Genomic DNA, 14494 nt, shown 5'->3' with positions numbered 1-14494 from the left:
AAATTCAATTGGGTTCATGTGTTCCTAGCGATGGCTTTTTATATTTGGGTCTTCTAGGATTCATTTCTCTGAAGTAAGTTTTTTAACAACAGTAGTCATACATTTTGTAGCGTTTGAGAAGTAAGTCGTGACCCTTTCGGATAGACCAATTATGTATCACACCCAATATTTTTATTTTCATCCTCCTATCTGTTGTGCCATTAAACTTTTCCTGCAGATTTTTTAAAATTGATGCGAGTCATCTTCTTCATCGCTATTCTTAGAGTTATCCAGAGGAATATTAAAAATTTTAAATATGTGATTTATTTATTCAGTAAAAATACTTATGAGAATACTAAGGTCCAAAAAAGTTTCATTTTTATGTAGAATTTAATGATAAACTCAATTCAGAAATAAAGAGTAAAAATTTTTGTATCGTTTTCCTTCGAAAATTGATTTTATGGTACTATGATGCGTATGACTAACGTGAAGAACACCTGATTAATTCATTTTTTTTAATTACTTCTAAAAGGATTATCACAGTGGAAATATTTATTTTTTAAGTAGAATTTATATATTAATTTAAATCAAAAAAAAAAAAATTTGTGTGACATATTCCTTTTTTTTTTTGTACTGAAAAATCGTGTGTATGTGTTTGGTGTGATATGAAGAATAAATAAATTTTTAAAAGTACTTCTAATTACAATATCGTCCTGAAATTTTTGGGTTTTATATAGAATTTTATTACTAATCGCAATCAAAAATATTATATAAGAATATATGTAATATATTTTTTGAAAATTCATTCAATGGAAATATAGTACGCATGTGCTTGATGTGTTCTGCGGGAGAAAAAAAAATATTAAAATATTTCAAAAAATAATAGGTTCCTGAAAAATTTTATTTCGCAGTAAAATTTAAAACTGAATCTAAATCAAATATAAAAAATGAAAATTTGGGAACGTGTTTTTTGTTTAAATATAAACAATCGCAATAATTTAAATAATTTCTTAAAAGTCCAATCAATTACTTTTAAAATGCAGCGAATTTCAAGTTACTACCATTTATAGAGCCTGAGCCTGATTTAGCCATTTGAAAATGTGTCTACAATGCCAATGCTCAAAATCCCATGGGTCCATATCTCCTAGGAAAAAAATTACAAAATTTTTTCCCGAGATATGGGTCTTCTATTTTCATGAAAGGAGCTCATAAAAAAATTCTGCCAAATCGGAATCGGAAACCGTACGGCCAAAATCCGTACGGTTTGTTAAAGAATGACCCATATGCAAAATTTATAATGAAATATAAAAGTTAATTTTAAATTGTGAATTTTTAGAATACTTGGATTTACTCACACTTCAATTGCCTTATTCCAATTTATTATATAGCCACTGAGAGCAAATGTTTCTACGTGCACTATATGAACATTTCCTTTCTCAGTGCCAGCATGTATCCATTTACTTCCAACCGGTACATGAATACTAGTTAATCTAAAAACAAATTTAAAAAATGACAAAATTTTCACTTAGTAATAAAATGACTATACCTTTCTCTTTGGAATTTAAGGCTCTGTACAATATGAGGTGTTTTCTGGCGAATGTCCCATAAATGTAAGGTATCATCTGCGGTAACAGTAACAAGTGCACCTTTATTAATAATGAATTCGACTAAGATAACAGCACATGCCGATTCCCCTTCATGTTTAGCATGTGCATCAACGCCAGGTCTTCCAAGTCTAAAATAGTTCTTAGTTATTAATAATGAATATTCATTTTAAATTTTCTTACATTCGTAGGTAACCTGATTTATCACCAATTGCTATCAATTTTTGTACGGGATCAAAAGCAAATGCAGTAGGTGAATAAGGAAAACCATGTCGAAAAGTCTAAAAAATATTTATGCATAATGTTTTGTTAATGTATTTAACTATTTAAAGTTATTTTTTTCTAATTCTTCTTCTATATATATGTTACATATACCATTAACAAAAAAATGTTAATAGCCACTATTATTTTAATACTATTTTTAACCATTAAAATTGTACACTTATAAAATATACAAGTTTTCTATCTCGGAAAATACGGTTAAGATTTTGACTTTCAATTTTAATTACCAATCAAAATTAATCCTAAAGGACTTTATAAATTCTTAATTTTAAATTTAAGATCGTTTTATAAAAAGCACATAAATTTCACGAATCTTGTTATCAATACATTTATGCTTACAGTGTTTTTTCATTAACGGTTTTCGATTACAAGGGCAAAAACTAAACTAAGAATGCCTATCAGAGTCATATAAATATTGAATGAAAAAAAATTTTTTTCAATTTGAACACGAATGTTTTCTTTTTTTGGTTTCTACGGCTTATCGGTTATTTTTACCCAACTGGAAGCAAGTTATCAAAAGTACTGAGAGATATATAAGTAATCCTTTTAGCTCTATTCATACAAAATGTTTCATCTGAAATTCGTGTTCTGATCTTCTTTAGTACTTAACTAAACAACTTCCTTAAAAGAAAAGACGTCAACAAACTGATTTAAGTTCAATAATAACACAAAAACTATAGCAATAAATTTTACTAATATTTTATCATATTTTTCATCTCTAATTACATATATTTTGAATATATATTTTTAATTGTTTTTATAATTGACGTGCAGCGTTGTGGTCATACTTCATTATTATTTTTCTTTTGTTTTGACGTTTAGTAAACGTGAGTTTTGTTTATTTTTTTATTCTGAGTAAATATAGACATGATTTTTTATATCAAATTTACTTCCATTTATAAAAGCACGTTGCCCAAATGCAACATTTCATTTTCCGTCCCTTCCAAAAAACTTTGGTCCTGGATTGCAATCAACGTAGCAAACGACGTACGCAAATGCCACCAAACAAATCGCACTTCTTACCAATAGCTCTCCTTCCTTTCCAGGCTTTGTAGCAATACTCGCAAGTGTTACTCAAAAAATTGAACACTTCATGGACTTCATGCAAAATATGATGAATAGCTTGATGCAAAGCATGATACAAAAATAAAGTTTAATTGCAGAGTTGGTAAATCCCAAATGAATGCAATCACAATATCCCATTGGAATGCAAACGACTTAAGTCAACATGTACTGGAAGTAACTCGATTTCTGGTGAGTAACAACATCGATATACTGTTTATATCTGAAATACATGTAATCTTCAAAAACTGATTTTGAATTTATGGATATAAGTTTTATGATACTAAACATCCAGATGGTAAAGCATGTGACGGTTTTGTTGTACTTGTTAGAAACACAATACAACATTATGAAATCCAAAAGCATTGTCATGAATATCTACAGGCTACATCAATTTGCGTCTAACTAAAATCGTCGTTCCTCCTAAATTTCTTATTAAATCTTAATAATTCCGGAAATTTTTTAATGATCTCGGTCCTAACTTTCTAGTTGCTGAGGATTTCAATGCTAAACACACCTTTCGGGGTTCTAGACTGATATATCCAAGAGGTTGTCAACTGTATGCAGCACTTGGCAACAGCCTTAATGTTGTGTCCTCGGGTCACGTGAAACGTGAAAACATTGCTGTTAAATCTTCTTATGATTGATCCTCTGACCATTCTCCGGTTATTTTAACTCTGATAGAATTTAATACTAACTCAAAAGAGTGGAATAAGAAAACTCTTATAAACTGGAGGAATTATAGAAATATCATTAATGGGGAAATAAGCAACAATTCAAATTTTAGATCACCCAAAGAAATTGATAAAGCAGTTGATAACTTCACCAGACATTAAATAATGCTGTAATTAAAGCCTTTCAACCAAAAAGTTTAATCCAGTCAAATATAAGTTAACAATTGTCCGGCTTACAATTGTTATTTAGTTAATTTTTTGTGGACTTTGTTCAAAAATTAAAAAACCGAGGTTCGCTCACTGTGTAGCGCTTAAAAAAACTGATTTTGTATTTATTGATTTTTAAACGGCACGTACTTCAGCATAAGAATGCAAAAAAAGAAATATGATTTTACGCTGACGTAGTGTCTGGAAATTAATTACGCATCAATGTTTGCGTTGTTAACTTATAATATTTCAATCACACATTGATTATCTTATTTCCCGAAAACGACAAGCAGAGACGAGAATGGCAAAGACTTCGATTATCCACCTCAAAACAAAGATTCAAAGACTTCAAAAGATCTTAAAAAAGCCCTATCTGATGACAAAAATCGCGCTTTACAAGAATATATCGAGGCTCTTGGACCACTTAAAGAAAACAACTATTCTCTGTGGAAGGCAACGAAAAAATTTAAAACGCCAATAAAAATGATCTACCGCAATAAGCTGCACCCCAAAAATGAACAGCAAAATTGCGGAAAACCGTCAGCTTTCGTGCGTAAAATACGAATTAATGGCAATTAATTTCTTAAGCAAATTATGATTAGTGGTAAGCAACCCTATTTAGCATTGGTGGATTCGGTGGTGATATAGAACCATTCAATTTACAAATTGAGACGGTTGTGAAAATTGAGGATAATGTGTTGGACTATGATAAAGAAATATTTAATTACGAAAATACACGTGCCGTCTATGACACTGGACAGTTCAAATTAGAAAACAAAGTTAAAAGAATTAGTAAAATTAATAAACTTAGTCCAATAACGGAAGATGACGTATGTATGGATAGTGTAAATTCAGACTTTAAAGGAAAGGTGTTAGCACTGATGAATGAATTCCGAGAATGTTTCACTACAGGCATAAAAGGAATCGGCAAAAATTTAGAACAGGAGCAATAGCATCGTACAAAATTACTGGACATGAAAACAAAGTTAATTGGAAAACGTTTGGAAACTTTAGATGATACTAGAATTACTTTAGCATTAGTTACATTCTCTGAAATTAAAAACGCAAAATTCAAAAAGCCGAAAAAGAAAATCAAAAACCTGCGACAGAAATTAAAAGTGGAACCTGTGGAGCGAAATTTTGGTAATCGTAAACGTAGACATGATTCGGATGAGGAATTAGATGATAAAGATGATAAAAAATGGGCTATAAATAAAGCACGTAAATCAATTTGGAGCAGCTTAAAACTCAAGTTAAAACGGAAACAGATGAAGACGGTGAAGATGACACTATTCCCATCACTAAAGAAGAACTTCATCGACGACGATTAATTGCTGCTAATAACACCGATAGTAAACGAGTCTACGCTAAAACACGTTTCGACGAAACCAACGAAAAATGCACAAGGTGATTTAGTTCTGGCAGAACGAGAACCAGCATCCATTGATATGTCCCGTAAACTTGAGTGTCGATACAAAGGACCATTCGTAGTCACTGAAGTTCTCGATAATGACCGTTGTCGTCGAAGATCTACCAGGATCCGATCGAAAACAACGACACTACAAATCAGTCTATGCATTTGATCTCCTAAAACTATGGTGACAATTTTCGTACGACGAAGAAACTGATTCGGAGCGCGAGAACGCTTGACGTCAGGAATGACCGACTGCAAACGAATAACAGAAGCTCACAACTGGTCACCTTAAAAGTTGAAACAACATATGGTCACCCCAGATATGAATGACAGCGAATGTCAAAACGCGGGAGAATGTGATTAGCAACTAAATGTTGGTTGGCGTCAGTTGCGTTGCGTAGTTCACGTTTGTAGTATACTTTCAATTAAAAATTGTGTAAATAAAAATTAAATTAAAACCACATACATTCAAAACAGTTATAATTGTTAATAAAGTGAAAATACAGAAGTACCACAATGAACGAATCAGCACCTTGAATACAAACAGGACAAAGGAGCACTTAGCATAATTAAGTTGTCTCCATTTTTCCAGTCGATTCTAGAAATGTAGTTTGCACAAATAGAGGGATTTCTATAAGTGCATCGGATGCATGGATAACATGCCATCCTTGCATTATGCTTTGGCCACGCCACAGTTCACTGATGCGACAGTTAACCATAAAAAGAAAACGGTTCCATATCTAGAATCGAGAGTGATTACACTTGAAACTTCAGTCCAGCAGCTAATAGCTCTTCCGAGCCACACCATTCCTTTTTTGTTACATAGACTGAATTTTGGTTATTTCCAAGGGTGCAACCCAGCATTTAGACATTGTGAGATTGGAGTTCCATCGTTACAATTCCTTGGATATCACAATACTTCGGATGGGACAAAGCCTCCACAAAATCAGATAAAAGAAATACATGGTTACCAGGTAACCAGGCACACCTCTCAGGAAAAGTTCTTGAACCAATTTCGTAGAGGATTGCAACAATTAAAGCCTGTAGTTTGTTTTCTACTCACCAGAAGGAAGTGTTAGCTGATGTTGTTTTGTTGATTGGAGTTAGTGCCTGTTGGTACCTTTACTCCCTTTTTTTTGTGAACATCTTAGTTATGTTCACTGGGTCAATCTGTTGTCTTCATTTTTAATACTTTAAATTGTCCTTAAAGTATTAGACTTCTTAGGTCGGCGTACCTGCCCTTTGTTCGGTGATATCCTCTGGGCGTTAACATCTTTAAAGTTGGATTTCTGTGATTGTCCACCTTCTGAAATAGTTTCAATGCTTTGTCCTTGATGTATTTCTTTACGGTTTCTATTTTCAGATCCTTATGTATGTCCGTGTTCCTGATGTATGAAGGGATATTGAGTATACGTCTTAGTGCCAGATTTTGTGCTATTTGTAGCTGGGCTATGTTAGTTTTTGCTGCTTTTCCGTACGCCACGCATCCGTATAAGAGGTTGGGTCTTATTATCTGCTTGTAGATTAACATCTTGTTTTTGATGTTTAGTTTTTTCCTCATCATTGGTTGTAGTGATTTTAGCAGTCCGCTGCAAATCATTCTTTTTTCACGTATGTGAGGTTTCCAAGTAAATTTTTTGTCAAGTAAAATTCCTAGATATCTTACTTTTTCTTTCCATTCTATTTCCCTGTTGTTAACCCTTAGTTTTTGTGGATTTTGAAACTTCTTCCTTGTTATGAAAATCGCTTGTGTTTTTTCGACGTTTATTTTGATTTTCCATTTTTTGAAGTATTTTTCCAGTTCCTCTATGTATCCTTGCAGATTTCTTGTGATCTGTGTCTCCTTTTTGCTGGAATACATAATGCATGTATCATCGGCGTAAAGAGATAATTCGTTTCTCTGTGCTTTGGGAATATCCGCTGTATATAGATTATACAGTATTGGTGATAGGGGTGATCCTTGAGGGACTCCTGCCTCTATATTCTTTGTTGATGAGAAGTGATTATCCAACCTTACTGTGAATTTCCTATTTTGAAGGAAACTTCCGATGATCTTAATTAAATCCAATGGGATTTCTTGTCTTTGCATTTTGACTATTAATCCGGCATGCCAGACTTTGTCAAATGCTTTTTCTATGTCGAACATCACTATCCCTGTTGATTTCCGTTTGCTCAGTGCTGTTAGGATATTTTGTGACATTCTTGCTAGTTGAAGTTCCGTTGAGTGATTTTCCATAAATCCGTATTGCTCTGGAGGAATTAGTTCTTTCTCTTTGACTGTGTCTTTCAGTCTGGAGAGAATTATTCTTTCCGCTATTTTTCCTATAGCTGGCAACAAACTTATTGGTCTCCAATTTTGTGGAAAAATTAGATTTTTCCCCGGTTTTGGTAGCACAATAATTGATGATTTTTTCCACGTCTTTGGAAAATGTCCTTGTTGAAGTACAGTATTTATTATAGTTGTGATCCTTCCTATTACTGTATCTGGTAGATTCTTTAGGCATTTGTTATTGATGCCGTCTATTCCTGGAGCTTTCTTTGTTTTGAGATAACTTATAATCTGAAGTATCTCTCCTGGATCAGTTGGTCTTATGTTATTATCACATTCTCGGGCTAGAATCACTTTAGCTTTTCTTTCGATCTTTTCTTCCCGTTCCACATCATCGTCAGGGTCCGTGTTCTGCATGAATTGCAGCTGGAGTGAGCTTGCAAATGCTTCTGCTTTGTCTTCTGTGCTGAATTTTATCCCTTCTTCACCGTGTATTGGTGGTATGTTCATTTTATTCTTAAATCGAAAGTATTTATTGAGACCCCAAAAAGGTTTGTCACCTATTTCTAAAGTCTCCATAAAATCCTCCCATTTTTCGTTCTGGAACTCACTAATTTTTTTCCTTATTATATTTGTGAGTCTGTTGCCTTCCATTCTTGTTGCTGGATCTCCCGTTCTTTGCGCTCGTTTGCGTATCCTGTTTCTCCTGGTGATTAATTCTTTTATTGTCCTGGGTAAATCAAAGTAGTTACGTGCTTTGATTTGTTGGGTCCTTGAGCTGGTGTTTTTAGCTGTTATAATCTTTTCATTTAAGAGGCTGATGCTCTCTTCTATATCTTCTGTATTCGTGTTGAATTGTTCCCCTTCTAATAGTTCTTTGAACTTTCTCCAGTCCGTTATTGTCTTCATTGGCATGGATATGTCAATGAAACAGTTCTCGATTGTGAACACAACAGGTTTGTGATCTGATGACATTTCGTCTAAAACTTCAATATGTATATTGTAGTCAAAGTTTCTTGAGGCTCCTATATCGATGGTGTGTCCCCTTCCATGCTGTCCAAAATGTGTTGGTTCTTCTGGTACATGTAGTTGAATATTGTTGTTCAACATGTATGCATCTAGTTTCCTTCCTGCCTGATTCGAGCTGAAGTCTCCCCATGATTGGTGGTGTGCGTTTATGTCTCCTGCTAGAAAAGTTGCATTATCTTGTTCTAGCAGGGCGTGAAAGTCTTCTATGAACTCCTTTGCTCTAGGAGGTCTGTAAACTGAAGATAGTGCAAAATCCATATTGTTGCATTTGACTTTAATTGAAGTTGTTTCTAGTGCTTCTAATTCTATTGTTGTAAGGTGATGGGGGATTTCGTTTTTGATGACTATTGCGGTGCCACCCCCTCGGTTTTGTGTCCTATCCCTTCTGTATATTGTGTAGTTCGGAATCCTCCAATCCATTGAGGGTTTAAGAAACGTCTCTTGGAGAAGTGCCACGTCTATTTGATATTCTCTGAGGAGATGTCTGAATTCTCCTTTCTTGTTTAGAATGGAATTCGCATTCCATGTCAGGATTTTAATATGGCTTCTACTTTCCATTATGGCTTTTGTTAGTCGCCATCATTGTGCTGAACATGGTTTGCATCATGTTCTGCATCATAGAATTCATTTGTTCTTGCATTTTGACAAAGAACATTTCCATACTTGGAACTTGAGGGGTAGGTTTAAGATTATTTGTGCTGGTGTTTGTAGCTTCCGCGTAAGATTTTTTTGTACCCATTTGAGCACTTGGTCTTTGTGTGCTTTGGGTTGGGTTGGTTTTTATCCAGCTAGAGTTTTTAGGATTTTTAGGGCAGCCTCCATAACTAGCTGGGTGTTCTCCACCACAGTTAGTACATTTTGGCTTTTGCTCTTTTGGTCGTTTGCAGTCTTTTGTATGATGTTTTCCTGTGCATTTCACACATCTGGCAGTTGCTTTGCAATTAATGGCGGCATGTCCGAATTGCTGGCAGTTATGGCATTGGATTTGACCCTTTTTGGGTCTCTGTGCTTCAATTGTTACTTTTAGGTAACATAAACTTGTTATATTAAAAATATGTTTCTCCTCTTTAGGGAGACGGACTTTTAGAAGATTGGAGGTAGTGGCTCCAATCTTCATGAAATAGCATTCCTCGGGGTGGAAGCCTTGTGCTTCTAAATCCTCCTTTATTTCTTCTGGTGTCAGGCCTTTGAGACCACGAATTACTATATTTAATTGTTTTTCCTCCGGGAGGAAATAGGTGTGGTATTGGACTTTCGTTTCCGTCAAATACCGGGTTAGTTGCCTGTGGTCATTAACAGTTTCTGGATAGATTTGTATACCCAGGTGCACTCTTTTAGCGGATGTCATTTTAATCCCGCGGTTTTCCATTGCTCTGCGAATGGCATTCCACTGGCTAGGTTCCCTTAGAATGATAGGGACTGGTTTAACTGTTTTGGGCTCCTGATGGGATACTGGAGCCTGAATCGTGTCTTCTGCATTCTCTTCCTGAGGTGTCCTTTGCTCGTTTGTGGATGTATCCTTGAGCCTTTTCTTTTGAATATTTTTTTGTCGTTTAGACACAACCACAGTCATTTCTGGGAATTCTTCGTTGTATTCCCGGTCTGAGTCAGACGACATTTGTTCATCAGACTCTGATGAAGTTTCTGTACTATCCGATCTTGTGGGTGATGGTGTATCCCGTCTATCAGATTTGGAAGGTGAAGGACTGTGTGTTTTACGCGATGGGGAAGGCGATGGAGAGTTCAATTTAGTCCGTTTATTGGACTTTTTTGGGGAGGTATTCAGAATATTAAGTTTTTCTGTGAGGGCTTGGATAGTTTTGTTAAGAGTGGCCCTCTCGGAAAAATAGAGTTTTTCCATCTCCTGCTTTGCGGCCCTTTCGGCAGCTAAGTCCTTCTGTAAGATATCGACCATGGTCGACAACTTATATACTTGTTCATTTAATGACTGTAAAGCTGAGTCCATTGAGAATTTATTTAATAATGGGGTTTTTAATATTTAATATTTTAGTAATTGTATGTTTTTGTATCCTAGAAAACGTCTCTTTTCTTATTTTATTTGTTAATTAATTTCTTGTTTTTTATTTATTTGTTAAATTAATTTTAATTTGATTTTTTTTGTTTTTTCTTTTAATACCTATTTATCAGGTATGCACAACACTTTTTTTTTATCACGGTTGGTTAATTAAGATAACCAATTTTTCTTTTTTTAAGACACCTTTTCTTTTATTATTTTTATTATCGTCACTTTCGATTTTTTTTTAATTTTCTTGTATGCAGGTATACACGACACTTGCCTGAAATTTTAGGATTTAATTTTTATCGTCTCTGGCGATTTTTCTTTTCATTAACACTTTTCAGGTATACACTACACTTCAGTTGCAGTTGCAATTCTTATTTTTTAAATTATTTTTGAATGTTTCTTCCGAGAATTTGAATTTAATCTTATTTTTTTTTTATTACACTGTACTGTAGCTGATTGCTTGCGCTTAAATTTTAAGACGAACCTTTCGTGTTCGAATTCAAATACTGAGTGGAAGTGTTAGTTTATTTCAAGTATTTATTTACAATATTTACATTTAATGTTTCAACTATTCAAGTCAGGTAGCCGCCACAGTGCTCTGTGTCTAGTGAAGCTAAAGTGCGAAACGCCGGATCGAAGTCGTGTTGCTTCAAAGTCGCTGTCATCTAAATTGAGTATGCATGCTGGTATTAATCTGTCTGTTGATATAAAGCTCTCTTTACCATCGATTAATATTTCAAATATATTTTTCGCTCTTTCTAGTACTTTATGTCATCCATTGTAGGGGTTTTGTAGTAGCTTTTTAGCAATATCACATGTAACGAATATAAATGCACACTTGTGTAATTCAAGATAGACGAATTCAGATTGCTTCGAGTTGTGTGTGGTAACGGCTTCTTGTAAACTGTTTACGTTATTTCTGAATTTCTGCATCCATTCTGTTATAGAAGGAGCGTTGTTATCAGGCCCAAACAAATCTCCAAGAAATTTTAGTGCAGTACCGTAAACCATTTCTGTAATTGAAATGTTGTAATTTTGTAATACTTTGCATCTCAGACCCAGTAACGCTAACGGTAGTGCTTCAACACAATTACTTGTTCCGTGACATTTTGTTCTATGTTTTATGCTATCTATTAATTAGTCCATTGGATTTTGGATGATACGGAGTATGAATCACTTTAACACTCACGCGTTTGGTTAACTCTCGGAAAAGTTGCGATTCAAATTGTCTACCTTGGTCTGAAACTATTAGTTTTGGACCTCAAAATCGTGAAATTCATGTCTGCATAGAAGTATTGGCAACTGATTCTGCTGTTATGTCTTCTATGGGCAATGCTTCTGGCCATTTGGTAAATCTGTCAATGCGAGTGAAAACATATCTGTATTTATTTGTACATTGATAAAACGTTGCGTTGAAAGCTGAAAATTGCTGACTGCTGTTTTAGTATGTCGGTTAATTTTAGCCATGCATTGTCTTGTCCAATGTGTTACATCTTTTTTTAATGACTATCACACATGTCATTGCTTTATTAAATTGATTGTTGCCTTCACATCAGGATGCGCTAGGGAGCGAATTTTTGTCCTAAATGAAGAAGTGATATATGGCCTTATTTGTGACGTTAAAGTATCACAATATAACGCACAATCTATATCAGGGTAATGTAACTGCTTTCAATATTAGACCTGAATCTAAAGATTTTTTAAGACGTTGCAATTCTTCGTCAGTTTTTTGTTCTTCATATAGGTGTTTATAATTGATAAGTCTTGGCAGTGATATTGTCGTCATTCTTAGTAGTGTATCTGCTATAATATTATTTTTGCCTTGTATATGCTGAATATCAGTGGTATACTGTGAAATAAAATCCAGATGTGTTAACTGTCTGGGTGACGCCTTTTGTGGTTTTTGTTTAAATGCAAAAATTAAAGATTTGTGGTGAGTAAAAATTGTAAACTGTCGACCATCTCAAAAATACAGGAAATGTTTAATTGCTGCGTAAATAGCTAGCAATTCTTTATCGTATGCCCTGTACTTGATTTATGCGCTTGTTAGTTTTTTAGAGAAAAATCCATTCACCGTCAATTTGTTGTTAAAAAACTGCTCCAAGTGAGGTAATAGCATAGCAAAGAAATGTTGCATTGGTTAATGAAGTCTTGCATATGTAAAATGCTTCTCGAAGTCCCTCAATCCACGTGATCAATGTTTTATCACCTCTCACACTACTTCTCTGTGTACTATGTAATGCTGCCTATGATGCTGCTGCATTTGAGATGAATCTTCTATAAAAATTTAACATACCTAAAAATCTTTTTAACTGCTGTACCGTTTTTAGTAATTAATATTCTAACATAGCAGTGACTCTAGCAGATAGTGGTTGTAAACATCTAGAAGATGTTTACTTCAGGTACACCAAATGCACATCTTTTTACGTGTACATTTATGTTCTGTGAAGTCACTTGAAGCAATAAGAATATCGTCGATGTAGACATATGCAAAATCTAAACCATGTATTGCTTGATTCATAAATCTTTGGAAGGTAGTTGCAGCATTGCATAAACCAAATGTCATTATTGTGAATTGTGATGATACTCTTTAACATTACCCAGTTTGCTGAATATTTTCTTTCCTTAAAGAAAATATCGAAATTTCCAAATGGAGTAGTGACCGTAGTTTTTTTAATGTCTTCTTCAGCTACTGGAATGTGATGATACTCTTTAACAATGCCTAGTTTGCTGAATATTTCCTTTCTTTTAAGAAAAGATCCAACATCATTAATGTGTGGTACAGCATATCTGCCAGGGATGGTTCTAGCGTTAAGATTGCGATAATCTCTGCAGACTCTCCATTCGCCATTTGATTTGCTGACCTTATGAATGGGACTGCACCAATTTGCAGCTGGATGGATGACAAATTCCCAGTTTTATCATTTCATCGAATTCCTTTTTACAAATTTTCAGATTTTCAGATATAAACGAATATTGGTACACCAATTGTTGTTTGAATGTGATGCTCTATATTCTGTTTAATTTGGATGTGAAAATTTATTTAAGTCCACGAATTCTTAAACAACTGATTTAATTTCTGTTGAAGAAATTGAAGTAACACAAATGTTGCTTTAAACACATAGTCCCCATCATTCAGATTTAGTTACAGGATCAATCAATTGATTATTTTTAATGTCAATTCAGAGATCAAAATGTGAGATAAAATCAGAACCAATAATGGGTTCTGTAACCTTGGCTATAATAAATTCCCATGGAAGATGTCTTTTGAAATCAAAATTTATTATAAGTTTCTTCTTGCCATATGTTCTAATCGGAGTTCGATTTGCTGCATACAAAGTTAAGGCATCAGGTGAATTTAATTTTTCAGCTTTTGAAGCCGGGTAAACTCCTGTCGATGAAAACCCAGATTTTTGTTTTTTATCACAAATAAATAGGCGACCAATTTCTGGATAATGCTCACCCGTCACCAAAGATGAGGAGCCCATTAGTTTTTTGGTTGTTTACTGTTCGCAAAGATGCATGGTTGTACACTTTTTTTGCTTTTTCACCAAATTTAAAATGGTACCATCAAAATGGTTTGCTTTTGATTGGTGTTCGAAAACGTTTGTTAGATTTCCTTGACCGTAATTGAGATCTTGATCTTGCTTAAGCTGATACTTGCTGTGTTAGCTCGTTAATTTTTTCTAGAAAGTTTGAATATTTAGTTATTGCAGACTTATAACACTGTTCATTTCACCTATTTCAGTTGTGTCACATACTTTATCTGTCATTATTGCCAATTTGTCCAGATTATCGTCATTCACCGATAAAATGACTTTAATTTGTAGCGGCAAGCGTTGCATCCATAGCTGTTTAAACAACTCATCAAAAGCTCTATCTTATAATAATGCACGCATTTCGTTTAAAATTTCAGTTAGTTTCTTGTCACTACATTCAACATTGCTCAAA

General features: G+C 34.2%; 1 protein-coding gene across 1 annotated transcript in view; it reads right to left on the bottom strand.

The window, feature by feature from the left end:
* The window catches only part of LOC119665557 (syntaxin-binding protein 5), a gene marked incomplete at its 5' end in the record, with an annotated part of 138853 nt that overhangs the window by 111712 nt on the left and 12647 nt on the right, over positions 1-14494 (bottom strand). The window contains 3 exon segments of the mRNA XM_038074785.1: positions 1335-1469; positions 1526-1714; positions 1767-1864. Of these exon segments, the coding sequence (XP_037930713.1) occupies positions 1335-1469; positions 1526-1714; positions 1767-1864 (422 nt within the window).

Source organism: Teleopsis dalmanni, chromosome 1 (genome assembly GCF_002237135.1).
Source record: "Teleopsis dalmanni isolate 2A chromosome 1, ASM223713v2, whole genome shotgun sequence".
Lineage (NCBI taxonomy): Eukaryota > Metazoa > Arthropoda > Insecta > Diptera > Diopsidae > Teleopsis > Teleopsis dalmanni.
This window is presented reverse-complemented; position numbering and strand designations above follow the sequence as displayed.